A 19,955-nucleotide genomic window follows, 5' to 3' on the forward strand; every position below is an offset into this window, starting at 1 on the left:
GAGCCCCGGCGGAGCCCGCGGCCCTTCCCCGCTCGGCACCTTCCCCCGCCGCGTCCCTCACCTGGGCTCAGCGCGGCCGCTCCCGGGTCATCGCCGCCCCGCGGGGCTCCGGCTCCGCGCCCGGGAGGGAGTCAGGGCTGCCGGGACCCGGCGGCGCCGCTCGCCAGGGCCTTTCCCGGAGCCCCGCGGAGCTGCCGCCCCCGGCCCGGCCGCCGCTTGTGCCCGCGCAGCCGCGGGAGCCGGGACCGGGCGGGACCGCTCGGGGCCGGGCTCCTCCGGGCCGGGACCCGGGGCCGCGGCACGGTCGCTCCCGGCCGCTCCATGCGAGGAAGCGGGAGCGGGATTCGAGCCCGCGCGGAACCCGCCCCTTGCCCCGTTCCCTTCCGGCTCCCGGCCGCTTCCGCCAAGCCCGGCGCGGCCCCACGGGTCACCGGGCCGATATGCGGCGGGGCCCGAGTGGAGCGGGACGCGGGGAGCTGGGGCCGCCGCTGCTCCGGGAGGAGGATCCGGGTCAGAGCCCCGAGCCGGGGCGGGCGGGGAGAGGCGGGGCTGGCGGGGTCCCCTCCCGCCCAGCCGGCGCTGTCACGGTCCCTGCCAGGAGGGTCCCACCAAACGTCCCCTCGGAGGAACCGGGTCCGGCCGCGGCAAAGCCGGGTCCCCCCCGCACCCTGCTCCGTGTGTCCCGTCTCCCCGCCCAGCCTCCCCAGGAGCTGTGGCCAGGGGCTGGGTCACACTGCTGGGATTCCTCTGGGCCGGGGGGACTGTCCTTCGTGTCACCCATGATCCTGGCAGCTCCCAAACCCGAGCTTCAGGGAGGGCTGAAGCCCAGGGTGAGATGTGAGGGACGTTCCTGGGAGCTGGGGGGTCTCCAGCTCCCTCACAGCTCCATGCCAGGGCCAGATGCTCCCTCCCAGGCACGTCCCCAGGGTGCAATGGCAGAATGAGCAGCGGGAACGTGCTTTGGGCTGCACAGGCTTTATTTTATTTGGCTCTTGCCCCATGCTCATGCCGCAGCCCGGGCACAGCTCCTGCGTCCCACGCCGACGGCCAGAACCAACCCAGCCAGCCCCAGGCCAGCTGCCGCATAGATCAGCCCTGTCCTCACGCAGGGCTTTGCCGTCACCCCTCCTGCAAAACCAAGGGAGGGAGGGGGCTGATGAGCACTCTGCAGCGCTGCCAGGCCACGGGGCCATCCCCCAGGGCTGCAGCTGGGGCACACTCACCCTCACCTCCCTCCTGATGCTCTCCCACAGCGCCCGGGACCCTGGAGAGGAGCACAGGGCCGATGACTACGTTGGCTTCAGTCTCTTGCCCTGGGGAGGAAGGAGCGATGAGGCAGGTCTCGTTCCCCAGTGCCGGGGTGTCCCCTCCCTCGCGGCGCAGGCAACTTACCCTGGGCATCCTGGCGGCGGAAACGGCGGCTGGGCCATCGCTCCAGAGGGTTGAGCCGCCGGGAGAGCGCCGGGGACTCGCAGTTGCCGGTCTCGCAGCAGCTGCAGATGTCCCGGGTGCCTTCCACGGGGGCCCAGCTGCAGCAGGGTGGGAGCATTGTCACCAGGGCCCCCCCTCCCCCAAAAAAGCACCTGTAGCATATTTGTGCCCCTCCCTGCCCCGAGTCTGGGCTGGTGACACATCCCTGTGCCACGCCTTGGCTGCAGGATGCTGGTGGAGACCTGCCCAGCCCTGCCACGTCCCACTGTGGGGGCTACTCACGTGTTTCTGGCTTTGTTGAAGGAACAAGCCTTGTTCAGAGGGTCTGGGGCTTGGTCCACTGGGGTCACCTTCAGGTGGCAGGTGATGTAGATCTATGGGGAGGGCGGGGGAGAGAGATGGGGACACACTCGTGGGGGACATGGGCTTGTTTTGGGGCTGGTGGGGGACACACATGCAGCTTACCAGGTTCCGGGCATCCCCTGCAAACCTGAACACATCAATCCTGAAGCGCAGCATGTCCTCCCGAGGCCGGGGGGTGATGAAGGCAGAGCTGGTGTCATCCGACCTCCCGTCAACCAGGCACCTGGGGTAGGATGGGGGGGGAGGGTGTCAGCATCCTGGCAGCCCCCCCCCCCGTTGGTGCTGTGTCCCAGGGACTCACCCATTGAAGTCGATGATGGTGTAGTGGGGTGAGGAGTCGGTGCCAGGGCTCAGGGCAGCCACACAGCTATCCACAAACAATCGCAGTGGCACGTGGCTCTCGGTGGCCACCTCTGCTTGGATGTTGAGGATGTCACCCAGTTGGAAACCAGTGAAGGGCCTCTCGGCAGTCCAGTCCTCTGCAAGGCAGTGCCAAGGTGATGAAGAGGAGGGGTTCCAGCTCTCCCCGAGCTCTGGTGGCACCAGAGCTGCAGCTCAGCCCAAAAGCTGGGTCCCCAAGCTCCTCCACATTGGGAAAAGAGAGGAAAATCCCCGTTGGCAGGGAGGGATGGCTTCCCACCTACCGTTCATGAGGCGCAGAGAGAACACCAGCCTCTCCTCCGCTGAGAGCGTGGAGCTGAAGGGAGCCCAGGTGGGCCGGATGGCATTGCTGCTCACGTTCTCCCTCCTGGGCGAGGAGCACCGTGCGTCAGAATAGGGCCCCATGCTGGTGCCTGGGGTGTGGGGTACTGAGGGTGGGGAGCCCTTACCTGGGGTAGTGGCACTCGATGGGGATGACGGCTGGGTTGCTGCGGATGATGACAGGGTTGCTGGCGGGGCTGGGGTCGTAGTTGAGGAGCGTGCGGTAGATGAGGGAGTCCGGCGTGATCTGGGGAGAAAAGCAAGGAGAAGGTGGTACCCACCTCCCAATAGCACCCCCAGGCTGCATAGCCATCCTTTCCCAACCTGGAAATCCATGGAAAATAAGGGAGAAAAGGGGATGGAGGAGAAGTCCTGCTCCCTTCTCAGCAAGGAAAACTTCCTAGTGAGTTGGAACACAAGTGAAGGGAGTCTGGGGGGACGAGGGGGGGGGCTTTGCACCTTTGGCCTGTCTCTGGTGTAAAGGGCAAAGCAGCTTTGGGGAAAACCACTGGGGTTCAGAGAAAATACCTGTGTGCCCTTCCCCTAGGATGTTCCTCCACATCCAGCACCCAGCCCTGCCCCTGCATCGCAGCAGGGAGCTTGGGAGCTGCTCTGGGGAGGTGGGATGCCAGCTGGGATCCCGGGACCAGGGGAAGCACAGGTCTTACCTGCACGATGCTGCCGCACTCGTGGAGGCCGGCGGTGAAGACGACGGTGTTGAGGGCAGGGTTGACTGAGGAATGCTTGCACGCCGCGGGCCCCAGCGTGAGGTCAGCTGCGTTGACCAGGCGCCCGGTACCGAAGAGGTCCCTGTGCACCGTCACCACCAGCTGAGCCTCCTGGCACTGCACCATCACCGGCTGCTGGCTGGAGATAGCTCGAGATTGGGGGTCCTCCACCCAGGACCAGGCGTGGGGTTCTCCCCGTGCCCCCCGGCTCGCTGCGTCGCCCCAGGAGAAGTCCCAGGGTGGGTAGGCAGCCACCTCACCCACTGCCCAGCAGAGGAGAGCGAGGATCAAGCTGCTTTTGGGTCCCATCCCTCCTTCTTCCAGCGAAGCCCAGCACAGAGAACCTGGGGCTGTTCCTCCAGCCTTTATATCCCCCCGTCCGCCCCTGGGCTCCCGTTTGGGGACCAATGGTACCCAAAGGCCAGCCCTCGTGGGTGCAGGGAGAGGGGAGGCACGGCCCAATCATTTCCGGGGTGCAGGGACCCCCCGTTCTGGGACTGCCCAAGGCAAGAGAAAACCTCCTCGTCAGCCTCTTTGGGGGAAGTTGTTTATAAAACTCAGCCGAAGCTGGAGCCGGGGAGACGGGTACAAAGTGGCTTGTTTAGGTTAGAAGGTGATAAGGGGCTTTTCAAGGCTGCTGTGGAGGTGGCAGGATGGGGGGGTGGGGGGAAGAGCAGGGTCCGTGATCCCAACGCGGGTGCTTTCCACCCCCTCCGCTGGGACCATCCCTGTCTGGCGCCATCACCCCCCCCAGGGACTTGGGTTTTCCGCTCGGATGCTGATGCACTGAGGCGGGGGGCAGAGCCTACACACTCACAGCTACAGCCCAAACAGGGGCTTCAGGCATCTCCCCACTCCTCAGAGGGGGTCGGGACCGGGATGTTTGGTCAGCGGTAGTGAACGCTGAGCCTTCACCACTGACATGAGTGCGGCCGTTCTCAGCTGGGGCTGAGCAACCCTCATTTTCAGCCTCAGCAGTGAGGTCATCAGCTGCAGAGCTGCAATCTCTCTTTTTTAAAATCTCTGCTGCCTCTGCCCAGCCCTTCATGTTGTGTTTGTTTTGCTGCCTTCAAGGGAATGAGGCAGGAGAAGCTGGAGGTGAAATGCTGTGCTCACAGCTCCTTTCCCCTTGCTGGCAGGGCTGGACTTGGTTCAGCTCCTTCCAGCTGGGAAACAGGGAAAGCTGCTTAAAAATAAATCCCTTTTTTTTTAAAACCCTCGTTATTGGAGTTTCTGTCCTTTCTTTTGGGTGTCTTTTAACTCTCTTTTCCTCCAAGGGCCCTGGCAAGCTTCCCATCAGCTCTACATGAGGGATGCTCTGTTTCAGATCCCAAATCCCTTCCCAGCTTTCAGGATTTCCCTGGCAAGCCTCTGGGATAGCAGAAAGCCTCCGATGGGGATGCTTGAGCTGGAATAGCTCATCCATTTGTGGGAAAATGGAAAATTTAGGAAAAATACCCAAGAAAACCAGAAAGCTTTGGGGGCAGATAATCTATTTTTAAAGTTACAGACCCCGAGTAAATCCTTCTACCTTTCCCTGGGGAGCTGATGCCCTGTCCCTGCTGCTGTCAGTGGGTCCAGGGCTTCTCCATCATGTTTAAAATACCTTGAGACTGGCACTGGCGTAGGAATGCCAGGGATTCCAGCCCCTGCGTCAGGGAGATAAGGGCAGCGGGTGATGCTGAATCAGTAAATAAGCAGTTGCCACACTCCCAGGCAAGAGCAGCGCTGCTAGGCCAGGTCCTTGGCTGCAAGGACCACAGGAGATGCTCAGTTGCAACCTATTGCCACAGTTTGGGGATTGGTTGGGGGTTTCTGGGTACCAGATCTTTAGTATCTTTGATCCCAGGAGGAGGATAAATCCCTCTGAGGGGCCACTGAGTGTTTATGCAGCTAAAGCAGGAAGCCCAGGTAGAGTCATGCTCCCAGGTTCAGGGGAGGGGAGTAGTGTGCCTGGGAAGAAGGGGATTTCTGTTCCCAAGTTAGCCCTCCCAAGGAATGCTCCATCCTTATTCCAAGCACAACATGACACTGGCCATAGACCAGCACACCCAGGGATGAGCATGAGCTCATTTCTCTTCTGGAGGAGGCAGAGTGTGGAAAGGCAGCAGGAAAGCACCCCCACCACAGTACAGAGGAGGCTTTATCTCTCCTCACCTGGCAAGGAGCTGGGTTTGCTGCCTGGGAAGGGACAGGGAGCCACTCTGGAAAGCCAAAGAGCATCTCCCCAGCTCCTTTGTAAACAGGATTTAGCAGATATCCCAGAGCTGGCTGAGGTATTTAGCTTGCATGGGTGCAGGGCATCTGGGCTGCATGGCCTGGAGAAGGGCTTCCATTTCAATACCCCTCTGCTTCTCAGCAAGGCAGAGGCAGCCCCTGCTCAGAGCACGTGAAGCAGCGAGGGAAGATGCTGCTGAAGGAGGAACTGGTTAGGTGAAGCTTTAGCACGTGGCAGCAGCCACAGAGTCAGGGGCTGGGTGAGGAAATGTTTCTTCTTCAGGAGGGTTGAACAGCCCTGGCCTGGGCAGGCAGAGGTTGGGGATGGATCTTCACCATTACCAGCCTCAGCCAGGCCAACACTGGGCTGGAGCCCTTCCAAGCCCCCCTTCACCCACATTTCCATAGCCACCTCCTCCTCTTGCCCCAAAAGCTGACAGCTCACAGGGGATGGGGAAGGCTTCTCCCCCAAAAAGCTCCTACTCCCTCCCTGCAAGACTCAGATCACATGGAGGAGGAAAGAAGCCACACTGACAACCCCAACCCAGAGGCAGTGCAGCTCTCAGGCCAACCAAGAGTTAGTATTTTAGGTTTTTAGAGGGTTAATTTTCTTTTAGAACTGTGAGCAGCCAAACTGACAGCAAGGGAAAGGATGGGACAGTGATTTAGGTGACCCAAAGCCCCATGTACCCAAAGACATCCCAGTGCAAGGTGATTACAGCTAGCTGAGGGGGGCCCCCAAGGTGCTGGATGACCCCCAGAGACAGAGCAGCTTGTGCACAATATCACTTCCCTCTATCTTCTGTAACTAAAGACTGCTGCCCAGGCTTCCTTGGAGCAGGCTGGGGGTTGGAGAGGAGCTCCTGCCCTCTGCAAAACCAGCTCAAGAAACAGCCATGCTGCAAGCACATCCCAGCTCCTCACAGACCTTGGTTTTCCCTGAGCCCAGCCACCTGTCTTTGCCCCATCTGCACACACCACATCAAGCTGTTCAGCTGGTCCAGTTCCCACCATCACCTAAAGTGGGAACCTCTCCTAGCTAGGGGGGGGACTCAACCAATCTTGGGGTTGGGACACTGAAGCTTCTCTGCTGAGCAGAAGCAGCCAAATTCTACAGCCATAGGAAGCCAAAAAGCCCAAGTGTGACACTGGAGGGGGTTGGGGAAAAGGGGGGGAAGTGGGGGCAGAAATTCCAGTCCCTGCCCCAAGGACTGTTTATACATTTCAGCCAAGTGAAACTATGTGTAAACAGTCCTTGGGGCAGGGACTGGAATTTCTATGTCTGTCTACCCCAGGAAGAGCCCAGTCCACCTCTGACCCCCCAGTTAGGCTCCCTTCCTCACCCAGCAAAACTCCAGGATTTGATTTACTCCCAGAAACACCTTCAGGCAGGGGAAGAGTGGACCAAAGTTTTATTAAACCCTCAACTTGTTGAGTAGAGGGCTGTCCTATGGAGCATACCCCAAGTAGCTCCACAGAAAGGTGAGATATTTTCATCTTAACTACAACTCCATGCTTATAGAGACAGAAAAACCACCACAGAGCACCTGGGTAATCTTTACTCCACCATCAGTTCCCAACCAGGTGCTCTGAGACAAGTTCAGAGGGGTGTAAGGCCATACAAAGCTCTGCTGAGGACTCAGGGCTTCATGTGAACGAGATCCTCAAGTTGGGTTTAGGGAGGCAAAGCAGCACAGTTAAAGTTCACATGAAGATTTGAGCCCTCTGCCTCTCTAGGAAGAGACCTCCACCTCCCCTACACCAAGCCCTCTCACTCCCCCAACTGATGTTTAGCTGAATGGGCTGGAAGAGATGAAGCCAGTTCCTTCAATGGGGTTGCTGGGTCTCCAACAGATAGTCAGAGCTCCTAGGGCAGCAAGGGTCAGGATGACCAGACCAGCAGCTGCAGCCAGCCCCAAAGCCATCCACAAGTGTTCTGCACCTAGGAAGAAGTAAGGAGGTAGTTATGGTCAGAGCAAGGACCTGCTGTGCAAGCCACCCCCTTCCCTGGTGTGGGCCCTACCCTGTGAAGGCTCCTTCTGAACTTGGTGATCCTGCCAGCTGTGGATGAAGAGAGGTCCAACTACAACATCTGCTTCTGCCATTGAGGGATCTGCAAGGGGGGAACCTCTGAGCACTCAGCCCATCCAAACCCTGAGTGCTCCCAGGCCTCGGAGTAGCACTGAGGAGCCAACAGGCAGCTTCAGCCACCCAGCCCTGAGCAAGTCACCGTCACGGTGACAAAGGCCAGAGGCCGACAGAGACATACCCAGCTGGGAGGGCAGCTCTCTCCGGACACGTCCCTGTCCTCCTTGCCATCGGGAGGGAGCGTGGAGCCTCCTGGAATGCCTGGCTGGGCTGCAGCTCCTCATCTCACAGCAGGAGCAGATGTCCCGAGCGCCTTCCACAGGAGCCCAGCTGGAAGACAGCCCAGTGACCAGCCCACCCCACAGTAGGAAGCCCTCACAGGCTCTGAGACCAAAGCCCTCCCAACCTCACCTTCCTAGAAGGTGATAGAGCAGATGGGAAGCCCAAGCTCCTCACCCCTGGGAAAGCTGCTGTTCCAACTACTTACAGGCTGCTGGCTTTGTTGAAGGAGCAGGCCTTGTTCTGAGGGTCTGGAGCTTGGTCAGCCAGGGAGACCTTCATGTGGCAGGTGATGTAGATCTGGAGAGGCCAGGCAGAGCAGAGGAGTTAGGCTGTCCTTTGCCTCAACAGCTTTTCCATGCATGAAGTCTGTCTCTGGTGGGACCACCAAGTCCCTGTGGCAGCTCTCCACCTCCTCAAAACCACTTAAGGGTTCAAGTATTGAAGCTCATCAGAAGAGTTTGTCTTGACCAGTTTCAGAACTGAGGAAGATACTTGGCTCAGAGGGCCCCAATCAGTAATACAGGGTGACCTCATCCATGCATTGCTGTGAGGTGGTGCCTCAGGAATGTAATCCTAGGCAAAAGTCACACTGATTTCCCTGCAGAGTAAGGTCCAGCCTCATCCAGACAGACTTCAGGAAAGACTTACCAGATTGCTGGAGTCTCCTGCAAACCTGAATGCATCTACTGAAAACTGAAGCACATCTTGCCTGGGTCTTGGGGATATAAAAGTGGATGTGGCATCATCCAGTTGCCCATCTACCAGGCACCTAGACACAGAAACGGGATGTCACTGTTGGAGACCTCCATAACCTGCAGGAAGGTGTCTCTAGATATGGACACAGCCAAGCTCTTACCCACTGAAGTCAATGAAAGCATACTGGGGAGAAGAACTCCTGTCTGGAGTCAGGGTGGCCACACAGCTGTCCACAAAGAGCCTCAGAGGGGCATGGTTCTCTGCACTGACACCAGCTTGGAAGTGAAACACATCTCCCAGTTGAAATATGGTGGAGTCTCTCTCAGCACTCCAGTCATCTGGAAGGAGAGAGAGAGAGAAGTCACCAGACGCTCACAAATGGGAAGCCTTGTGCTTCACTACTTCCCTCCAAGCCCCAGCTGGCACAAGCCCTGAGCACTCCCCAGAAGCATGCCAAGCCCTGTCTGCTCCAGGGGCACTGGGACAGCACCAACTGTACCATCCAGGAGAAGCATGGCCATCTCAGAGGCCAACCCAGGGTGCCCCACACCAGAGGAGACCCTCACCCAAAACCTACCATTCATGAGGTGCAGGGAGAAGGGCAGCTTCTCCTCAGAGGACAGGGTGGAGTGGAAGGGTGCCCATGTGGGCTTGATGCCACTGCTGCTCACATTGTCCCTCCTGGAGGGGGAGAGATGCCCATGGTTACATGCTCTGTGGCAGCAGAAGGCCTTCCTTGGTTCTCATCTGCACTGGCTCACCTTGGGTAGTGGCACTCAATGGGAACCACAGCAGGGCTGGTCCTGACAACAACAGGGCTGCCAGCAGGAAAGGGCTTGTAATTTAAGCTGGTGCTGTACACTAGAGAATCAGGGGTCACCTAGAGAAGAACAAGACACATTAGCCAGTCATTAAGAGCCTCCTTCATTTGGCCACATGCCCAGAGCAGTGCTTTCAAGCCTGGAGACTCAGCACCAAAGCTTTTCTCCTAGCCATCATCCAGCAGTGTTTGTGCTGGAGCAGAGGGAGAGCAGCACCCATCCTGCTGCTCCAGGCTGGGAAGCTGCTCAGCCTGTCCCAGGACAGCCCCTGGTCAGCAGCAGAGGGGGTTAACACTGGTTCCTGTTTTTCTTCTCCTGGCTTCCATGTCCCAGAAGAACAGACAGGAAGGTCTGTCCCTCAGGATATCAGGGGATAGCTTTTGCTCATAGGCATTTAATGAGGATATCTGCTGGCTGGAATATGGGGTGTGTGGGAGGGGGTGTTCCTGCTCACCCCAAGCTTTCTCAGGGGAAGAGGCACCACTTCCAATTTAAGCTTGCTGTGAAGCAGCTCAGGCAGCACCCAGATGCCTCCCAAGCTGGGCAGCAGCTCCCAGTCATCTGGGCTCTACCCTGGAGGTGGCAGCAGCAGCACACACAGCCCAGGAAGATTTGGATACTCTGTGCTCATCAGGAGAAAACCCCTAATTTCTCTGCCCTGTGCACATCTTTCCCTGCTCCCACCACCCCAGAGCTAGCCCCAGACAGGGCAGCATAACTTCCACCACCCTTGAGGCACCAGACCAAGATCTTCAGCCTCCAGGAATGGTTCCAAAGCATTTCCTTGAACCCAAGCACATCACACACCATCCCCCCACTCACCCCCCCACCACCAGCCTCAGCACCCCAAGGCACCCAGGTGCAAGTCAAGAGGCAGACCCCTCCCACCCCCAGCCCAGGACTCCATCCTTACCCTGAGGGTGCTGCCACACTCGTGCAGCCCAGCCACGAAGGTCACCGTGCCCTCAGCAGCACTCTGGGCCAGGGGCAGGCAGGCAGCTGAGCCCAGGGTCAGGTCTGTAGCCTTGACCAGGCGCCCCGTGCCAAAGAGGTCCCTGTGCACCGTGACCAGTACCTGTGCCTCCTGGCACTGCACGGTCACAGGGTGCAGAGGGGCTGCAGCCTGGAGCTGGGACACATCCACCCACGCCCAGGGAGAGGGCTGGGAGAAGGCCCAGGGCTGCCCCAGGGAAGGGTCTCCTCTGTAGCGCCATAGCTCTGCCTCCCCTCGAAGGAAGCCCCAGGGGGTGTAAGCAGCCACCTCCCCAAAAACCCAGCAGAAAAGAGCAAACCCCAGGCTGTTTCCAGGCCTCATCCTGCCTCCCAAGGGCCAGCACAAGGAGCAACTGCTGCTCAGGGAGCTTTTATAGCCCACACCTCCCACAGCCACTCCCACCCCAGGTGATGCTCAGCACAATTCCCATCAGGGCAACCTGACACAGCTGAGACCACCCAGTTCCTTGGAGACCCCGTCGTGGTGGGCTCTAAAGAAGTGCCTGACTGGGTCCCTCACCCACCAGAGAGGTGTTGAGCCTGCAGTGCAGCCAGCTGCAGGTCTTCCCCCTTGGTTTTTGGCCAAAAAGGATCCATCCAAGGGGATGGATCCTGCTGACCCAAGGAGGATCTTCAGTTCTTCTCCCAGCTCTGTCCCACACAGCAGCCCACAGAAAGAGAGCGGGGCTCTGCCCAACCTCCTTCCCAGCAACAACCATCACCCTTGGTCCCTCCAAACCACCTGATCTTTCTCCAGACACATGCTGCAGCTGGGAGATGGTGCAGGGAGGGTGAGGCAGGGGGCGATGTAACCCTTTCCAAGGCAAACACATTCTTGAGGGGCCCGAACTTGTCCCCTTCCCCAGCTCCTTCAAGCTGGTGATGACCTCGTGGTGCTTCTCATGGCAAAGGCAACTGGGGATTTCCAGGACATGAAGGACTTCCCTAATGAGCAAAACTTGTTTCTTGGGGTGGTGTTTTTTTTTTTTTTTCCCAGGAGAAGGGTAAATTTAAACTCAAATTAGGTGGAAGGACAAAAGAAAATGTGAGGATTGTGGAGATGATCCTGTCAGTTGCCTTGAATCACAGAATCACAGGGGTTGGAAGGGACCTCCAGAGCCCATCAGGTCCAACCCCCTGCCAAAGCAGGGTCTCCAGGACAGGTCACACAGGTCGGTGTCCAGAGGGGGCTGGAATCTCTCCAGAGAAGGAGACTCCACACCCCCTGGGCAGCCTGTCCCAGGGCTCCCTCACCCTCACCGGGAAGAAGTTCTTCCCCAGGTTGGTGTGGAACTCACTGTGCTCCAACTTGCAGCCATTGCCCCTTGTCCTGTTCGCACAGACACTGAGTAGAGGCTGCCCATGTCCCCCTGTGCCCCACCCTTCAGCTATTGATAACCATTGATCAGATCCCCTCTCAGTCTCCTCTCCAGGCTGAACAGCCCCAGCTCACTCAGCCTTTCCTCACAGGGGAGATGCTCCAGGCCCTTCATCATCTCCATAACCTCCCCTGGGCTGTCTCCAGGAGATCCCTGGCTTTTTTTAGCCCTTGCATTTCCCAGGATTTCGGGAAAGGCAGGAACACCCTTGTGCACACAGCGCTGTTCACTGAACGGGCTCATCCCCTGGAGCCACCAGCTCCTTGGGCAGGATGGGTGTTGAAATGGGTGGTGGGAAAATAAGGGCTAGAATAATGCTTGAGAATAAAAATAACTGAATTCCTGATAATTAGCTAATTAGATCTGATAATTAGAACTATTAGACCTGGGGCAAAAACAGTCCCCAAGGGATCTAGGCAGCCCACCCCTTCCTGGGATGATTCAGCAGCAGGTTGTACCCTCCCTGGTCCCCAAAGGGAGGGGAGTGGGGCAGGATGACCCCTCCTCCCCAACTCCCACCCCCACCAGCTTCCTTGTGCCTGGCTGGAAGCTGTAATATCAGGAGAAGAAGCAGTTTGGGTGTCAAAAGTGACGCTCTTTGTGGTCTCATTTGTCTTCAAGCCAAGGCCAGGGGTCACCCCAAGCTCATCTCGGCTACATCCTGGGCTCAGGGTGGGGGGGACACCCATCTCCCCAGCCTCTTTGAGCTGGTGGGTATGGTGGGCACAGGGGGCAAAGGGGAAAAAAATTGCCAGACAACAGATTCCAAAAATGATTTATTTCTTCTGCACCTGTAGGTGGCACAGGAGCCTGAGAGCAGCAAGGAGCATCCCCCACCCAGCAGTCCTCTGCATCCCTTCCGAGCCTAGAGAGCAGGGGGAGGTAGGAAAACCACCCCCCACCCCCCTCGTGTGCCCACTTAGGGGGTTCATATCCCAGGTGAGAGGGGATGGATCCTGCTGACCCAAGGAGGATCTTCAGTTCTTCTCCCAGCTCTGTCCCACACAGCAGCCCACAGAAAGAGAGCAGGGCTCTGCCCAACTTCCTTCCCAGCAACAACCATCACCCTTGGTCCCTCCAAACCACTGATCTTTCTCCAGATGGATTTGGAGCCCACTGACCCCCCCACCAAAAAAAATCCCAACCCAAACCCAAGAGTAGAAATGGTTTGAAAGATTTCTCCTTCAGTCAGCATGATCCATCTAAGGGGGAAGCCAAGGCACAGCGTGGCTGCAGGGTGTCAGATCAGAGCCAGGACATCTCCCAGCCAAGCCAGTGTCCTCACCTCTTCCCCTTAGCACAAAGTCAGATGAGAGAGGACAGCAAGAGACCCAGACTCACCACCCCAGGCAAAAGCAGGCAGGAAAAACTGAAGGCAAAACCATGGATGTGAGCCAGGCTGAGGCTCCAGGACTCATTCCCCATGAGCGAGAGGACAACTGAGTACTGGAGAGCTCTTGGGAAACTTCTGCCTGTCAGGGTCTCCTTGGCTTTTGGCCCACTGCTCCTGGTGCTGGAAGAAGACCTTGACCTTACTGAGGCTTTGGACTTCCTTTCTGGAGCTGTGATGAGACAGCATGCTTCCTGGAGCCCCTGCTCAGGGTTGTGCACACAGCAGGGCCAGGGCTGAGAGAAGCAACTGCGGTGGCTTGTGCTGATCCCCTGGTGAGGAGCTTCTCAGCCATCAAGGACTGGAGGGAGGTGAAGGCCTCCAGGCTGGCTTGAGTGAGGATCAGCCTGGGTTTCTTCACCAGGTCGATGCCCAGGACCTTGAGCAGGAGCTTCAGGATGTTGGTGTTCTCCATGGCAGTGCAGTCACCAAAGTGCCACTGGAAGTAAGTGCTGACCATGTTCTTCAGCTGCTAGTGATCCCTCTTTAGCTTGTAGTGATCCCTCTCAGGTATCTCCTTAATCAGAGGGAAAACATCCAGGAAACCACACAAGACAGAGGTGATCTCCTCTTTCTTGTTCACGATCATCAGTGCTTTCAAGGTGATAAAGGGGAGTGACCAGAGACCAAAGCCACCTGGGATGCTGTTGGCCTTCCTGGCCACCCAGGACCATGCTGGCTGATGGTCAGTCTGCAGTCACCCAACACCCCCAGGTCCTTCTCCAGCCAGTCTCCCCCAGCCTGTAGCGCTGCTCGGGGTTGTTGTGTCCCATGTGCAGCACTCTGCACTGGGCAAGATCCTATGGGGGAGAGAGGACCAAACTGCAGCATCACATAGCCTGAGTGTATGCAGGTAGTTGAAGGACTAAAGTCATGGGGGACACCAAACAGCTGGTCCCAGGCTGGTCTGAGCAGCTCTCAGCTGCGGTGGCAGCGTCTGGTTCCACCCATCACTGTTGTCTTCAGGTTTCATCACCTTCACTGATGACATCAGGATAGTCACTTTTTGGACTTTCTTCCTCTTTGCAGGGGGGGGGAGGTTGAGAGCTGAGTGTGCACAGAGGAGCCCAGGGAAAGCAGTCCTGCGTGGTCGGGGATGGAGATGTGTCCTGCTGCTGGAGCACAGCCAAACAGGCTTGGCCACATCAGCTGGCCCCTGCCCAGCTGGCCCAGCTGGATGCACAGTGTCCTCATTTCTGGCATGAAACCCCTGGCCCTCCTGGGCTGTGGCCAATCCAGCTGCCTCGGTCAAGGTCCCCTCTGCCTGACAAGGGTCAAGAAAACCTCCTGCTTTGCTTAACGGCTGCAAAGGAGATGAGGGGAACTGGGGGAACAAACAGTCTTTATCTTCTTGCTCCAGCCCTGAGGTTCCTGGGCTCTGCAGAGCTTGCAGGCAGCACTATGCCCTCCTGATCCCAGGCTGGGGATGTGCTCTGCAGATGGGCAGCCTGGAGGTCCCCAGCCCTGGTCCTGTTTTGTCCCAGGTAGAAGCAGACAGGTCTGATGAGGGGACTGGAAACCAGAAGAGGATTTGCCTTCAACATTGCTGAAGGCCACTTCTGCTTGAGTAGGGGGCTGCCCTTCTTGTGGGAGGCGTGTTTGGGGGCCCCACATCCAGTCACAGCACAGTTGTGGGTGGCTCTGGGGGCACCTCCTGGAGATGCTACTGAGGCTGGAACCCAGGCGTGAGCTTGCAGGCTGGGCTGGAGAGGTGCCCACTCTGCTAGTGGAGGATAAATAAGGAGGATTTACTGGCATAGTGAATTGAGATGGAGAGCCTGGTCTCCACTGGGACCTTCAAAGGGTCGTCCAAGCAGTCTGTGGAGGACATCCTGGTTTGCAGACCCTCCCCTCACTTCTTCCTCCGCTTTCGAAGCCTGGTGCTGGGCTTCCCACCACGCTTGGCCCTGGTGTGGTGCCTTGATTTGGGGTATTCCTCCTCAAAGGTTAGGCTGGGGGTCTCTGAGAGCCCTGGGCTGGAAGGGGGGGTGGCAGAAAGGGGTCTGCTGAAGCACCCTGGGTTTGTGGCAGCCTGTGGGACCACCGGGTCGTTAATCTGTGGGGTGCTGGAAGGGAGTAAGTCCAGCAGGTCAGAGGGCAGCGATGGCCAGTCCATATTGGTGGTGGGGGCATTCTGTGGGTTGGCCATGGAATGCAGCAGGGGTTCCACAGCAGAGGCAATGGTGGCCAGGGAGCAGGATATGGCCTGGATCTCCTGAGTCATGGACACCAGGTGCCTGTTTGCTCTGTGCTGAGCTTGCAGGAGGCAATCACCCATCTTCAGGAACTTGTCCGTCTGCTGCACGTTGGACCTGGCCCAGGCATGGAAATCTTCCTGCAGGGAGGCCAAAGAGTCCTGGATGCTCCTGGGAGGAGGCACGGTGTCCCCATGGGCTGACCTCAAGTCTTCCTCTGCTTCCTCATCCCTCTGCATGGGAAGGGCTGGAGGGGTGGGTTGGGTCAGGGGAATATCCTCTCCCTGGTCTGGACACACATGTCTTCTGCTGCTGGAGGGATCCGACGCGAGGGCAGAGGGCTGGTTGTGGGGGACATCTCCATGTGGTTGGCAGTGCTCCCTGGGAGGCTCGAGGTCGAGGATCAGGGTGGTCTCATCTTCAGTCGGGGAGCTGTGCTGGGGAGCGGAGGTACCTGTCACAGGGAGAGGGGCTGAAGGGAGCAGGAGGGGAGAATCAGGGCTTGGAGGGTCCTTCCAGCCTGCCTCAGTGGGGTGCAGAGGGGAGAACAGAGGGAGGTAGGAGGCAGCTTGTCCCCAGAAAACCCCAAGCTCTATCCAGGACATCACCCCTGGGCTCATCCATGGACTGACCATCACCCAGGAGCTTGCCCTGGGGACCTCAGTGGCAGAAGCACACAGAAAGCCAAGGAGGACACTGGTCATAGCCCTGGTCTAAAGACAGCAGCAGGGGGGTGGAGCAGTGAAGACCCCACAAAGTCTCTTCCTCCCATCGCTTTCTCCCCCCACCCCTCTTCTTCTGGAAGGATGCTACCACCTTCTGCCCAAACCTGCATGCTCCAGCACGCTATCCCTGTGCACACCACAGATGCCAAAGCCTTCATCATTCCCAAAACACCAGGATCTCTGCCACACAGAGCCACACATTTCGCCCTCCCGGTTGGATACGCCAGCCCAATCAGCAACCCAAAAGGGGAACCACCCAAGAACCCTCCCACCTGCTTCTTCCTCACCCACACCAGCTTCTGCAAGGCCCTGTGCCTCATGCTTCATCCCCAGCTGCCACTCACCTCCCTTGTCCTTCAAGCCAGAGCATGGCTCCATCCCAAGCAAGTCACCACGTTCCCTCCCAGGACAGCTGCACTTGGGGGGCTGCCGTGCTGCGTAAGGACAAGAGACAAGTGTTGCTTTGGGAAGGATGGATGCAACAACTGCATCTCACCCTTCAGAGAGGAGGCTGGAGTGGCCCACTGCATGAGCTGGAGACCCAGCTCCACCAAGTCACCACGTGGAAGGAGACTTGAAACCCCTGGAGAACAGGATCTAACCAGGGGTTATAACCTCCAGTTCTGCTTTGGGTCCCCCAACCCACCAGACTGGCTTGGCCAAGTGCCTCCTCCTTACCCAGCTGTCAAATTGGAGCCTCTGGGAGGTCCCGCTTGGCCCAGGCAGCAGCCGAGCTGGGGAACACCTGCTCAGCAGTCAGCTCTGAGGCCTGGGTGATGGGCTTCTGAGCTGCCCCAAGCCAGCACTGCCCGTGGCGTGGCTGGATCCACCCCTAGGGCAGTTCCTTACCTGGGTGCCCCTCCACACGCTCCACCAGCGCCTGCAGCCTGGCCCGGCACTCGGCCAGGTCCCCAGGCTGCGCTCGCTCCCCGCCCGCCGCCGGCTGCAGCCGCTGCAGCTCCTCCAGCGAGTCCCTGACGAAGGGCTGCATGTCCATCACCTCCTGCTCCGTGGCGTAGAGCTTCATCTTCTCCACCAGCCGCTCGCCCGCCTCCATCCGCCGCAGCACCCCCTCCACGCGCTGCAGCTCCCTCGACAGCTCCCGCCGGCCCAGCTCCTGCCGCGCCTCCACCAGCCCCAGCAGCTCCTCTTCCTCCCGACGCAGCAGCCGCACCAGATGCTCCACGCGCTGGCGGATCAGCTCCCGCGTCTCCCGCTGCGCCTGCTCCAGCCGGGCGGCCTCGCCCTGCAGCGAGGCGTAGCTGGCCTCCAAGGTGCTCCTCTTCTGCCTCAGCTCCCGGCTGATGCTGCCCAGCTCCTCCTGCCTGCGCTGGGTCTCGCTGCGGATGTCGCAGAACGGGGCGTGCTGGCTGTCCAGCAGCGCGCACGAGCAGCACAGAGCCTTCTCACACTGCCTGCAGTAGATGCTGCAAGGAAGCAAGAGCGTCCGGCAAAGCCGGTACCTGAGCGGGAGCCTGGGAATGTTGGGGAGGGAAAAGAGCTTCTGCTGTGCTGGCCGTGATTCCCTCTCCCCGAGGAGTTTCATGGGAGGGGAAACTGAGGCACGGGACAGGAAAGGGCTTGGCCTTCCCATCACCGACTGGAGATGTGGGCATGAAGATGGGTGTTAAAGCAGCTTTGCTCCCCTCTCTCCCTCCCTCCTCTCTCGCAGGGACCTGCCAGCCCCATATCGCATCTTGCAGCACTTCTTGCAGTAGATGCTGGAAGGCCAAGCACAAGCAGAAGAGTAATTCAGACCTCACACCTCCCAGTTCATTCATTCATCAAATCAGGGGGTTGTCTGCTCGTTGACTTGAAGTTGCCACCAAGTCTGGGCCAGGAATTTGGTTTTCTACTCCCCCAGTTGCAAAAAGCCATGTTGGTTCTGCGGTGATTATACAATTATGGTGACAGACACTCATCCCCACACCACGAAGACAGAGAAGGAATGAGCTCTCTGCCCTTCCATGAGCACTTCTTGGGGTCATGTGTAAGACCATAAGACCTAAGCATACCCTATCTCCATAAGAGACCTAAGGCAAGAACATAAGAAGCAGGGAATGGAGATCAGTGTCCATTCCTCATGGAAGACCTGGTTGTCTTGGCAAGTGGTGGGTTAGGGAGGTGTTGAGGCAAGGGTTGTGTCTGGGCCGCTGTGGCTAGCACCAGAGCTGGCCTACATGGATGCTCCAACCCCTTCCCCTCTTACTTGGACCTTCCCTTGAGGGTATTTGAAGCTTGTCCTGCATTGCAACCCATGCTGTTCCCCAAATCCTCTTGACGCTGTTCTAGCACCATCAGCAAAACACACCCTTCTCTGGTGCCCATCACAGCAGCTGAGGCAACAGGCTGCCTTCTTGCTGAGGTCCATCAACTCCCCCCTCCTTACTCTTGCAAGGAGCACTCCACACACTTTCCTCCCTCAGCCTACACTGTCCCCACTTTCCCATCATCAGCTCCAACCCGGGTTCATCCAACCCCCCCTCCATGCCCTAGAACCTACCAGTCACTTTCCCACCCATCTTCCCCATGACATGGTGGCAATCAGGGTATCAGAGGAACACCCTGTTCAGTCCCATCACGGACTCGCCCAAAGAGACTTAGTGGCAAGAAACCACCCAGGTAGGAAGGGACCTCCTTAGACCTACCTTACATTATGGCTCTTGTGGGTCAGGTTGGAGCAGGAAAAGTTCCTGGTCTTCCTGGTGCCCTCGAGGAAGTGCTTAGCTGACCCTGCCCTGATGTCCACCACCCTCTTGGCTTGGTGGCTCTCCCTTTTCAGGTAGTGCTGGTGGGCCTCACAGCACTTGGTGCAGAGGAACTCCTCGCACTCAGGGCACCAGAACTCGCCAGCTTTCTTGCAGTTGTTGCAGGACAAGTCGACTCCATCGACAATCTGCTTGTAGATGCTGAGCCTGGCTTGCAGGTTGGTGAAGAGCAGGTTGTCCATGTCAGGGATGCCACTGGCCTGTGGGATGGGCGTCTGGCACACAGGACACTGCCCCATGGGCTTGTACTTGCCCACACAACCAAGGCACAGGGTGTGGAGGCAGGTGAGGAGCTTGAGGTTGGGCGATTCCTGCCGGCAGCCCTCGCAGAGGATAAACTGGAAGTCATCTTCTATGAGCTTGGGGAGGGAGGGAGAAGCATGAGCCCTGTGGTGTGTTCTTAAGAGCTTCTGAGACCACCTCTGGGGTGGGGGGAGGTGATCTGCAAACCCTACTTGGAGCAACTGACTCCCACCAGTGATGCCCAGAGCCTGTAACCAGGCCTGAGACGACCCGTGCCCTGTGGTAAGGTTGGATGATGGATGAAGGCACAGGGCCCAGCTGAGCACAGGGAACAGGACAGTTCCCCTGGCTGTGGGGCTGGGGAGGGCAGCAGAGGCAGCAGCACAGAGGATGGGGGACGGAGGAAGCATCTAAAGACCCTTGGTAAGGTGGGGACCATCCTCCCAGCCATCTCCCCACACATCTCCCTCGCTCAGCCCATCCCTCTGCTTCCTGCCTCCCTCTCTCCCTCCCGCAGGGTGGGGGGACCTGGACTGGGGACCAACCACCCCCTCCCCATCACCCACCAAACCGGGAAAGGGGGAAAACACCCCAAAACTCTTATTCCGTGTCGTCCCCCCCAGCCTCCACCAAGCCTTGGGGCCGGGGACTCCCTGGTGGCCGGAACACCCCCCACTCCCCCCCCCCAACATCCCCCCGGCACTCACCGTGGTGTCGGGGCTGCCCATGGCGGGAAGGGCAGGGCCGGCTCCCCCCCACCCCGTCCCCGTCCCGCCTGCACTTTCGGTTTCTTCCGCGCTTGCAGCTGGCTCCTCCTTCGGGCGGGGGGGGGGACGGACAGACGGACGGACAGACGACGGGGGAGCTGCGCAGAGCCCGCCCCCAGCCCTGCCACCCCCCCATACCCCGAAAAATCCTGCCCGGCAGCCGCGGG

The 19,955-nt window shown here is 58.7% G+C and overlaps 2 protein-coding genes across 2 annotated transcripts; both read right to left on the reverse strand.

Annotated features, from left to right (window-relative positions):
• Positions 1–1,003: 1,003 nt before the first annotated feature.
• LOC311194716 (zona pellucida sperm-binding protein 3-like) lies at positions 1,004–10,643 on the reverse strand (the record flags this gene model as incomplete). The annotated part of the gene is made up of 16 exons (XM_084267915.1): positions 1,004–1,128; positions 1,224–1,313; positions 1,393–1,529; positions 1,714–1,805; positions 1,897–2,017; positions 2,096–2,273; positions 2,439–2,542; positions 2,625–2,743; positions 3,165–3,541; positions 7,711–7,859; positions 8,017–8,108; positions 8,460–8,580; positions 8,668–8,845; positions 9,085–9,188; positions 9,269–9,387; positions 10,242–10,643. The coding sequence occupies 16 exons, from the start codon at positions 10,641–10,643 to the stop codon at positions 1,004–1,006; spliced, it is 2,508 nt and encodes an 835-aa protein (XP_084124041.1).
• Positions 10,644–14,942: 4,299 nt separating this feature from the next.
• Positions 14,943–19,832, reverse strand: LOC311194717 (protein PML-like; the record flags this gene model as incomplete). Its single annotated transcript, XM_084267916.1, has 4 exons — positions 19,729–19,832; positions 18,659–19,137; positions 16,860–17,437; positions 14,943–15,739 (listed from the first exon to the last, which is right to left on the reverse strand). Exons 1-4 carry the CDS (start codon positions 19,747–19,749, stop codon positions 14,943–14,945), a joined length of 1,875 nt encoding a protein of 624 aa, XP_084124042.1. The 5' UTR covers positions 19,750–19,832.
• Between the last annotated feature and the right edge of the window lie 123 nt (positions 19,833–19,955).

This window comes from Gallinula chloropus (genome assembly GCF_964237585.1).
Source record: "Gallinula chloropus genome assembly, chromosome: 9".
NCBI lineage: Eukaryota > Metazoa > Chordata > Aves > Gruiformes > Rallidae > Gallinula > Gallinula chloropus.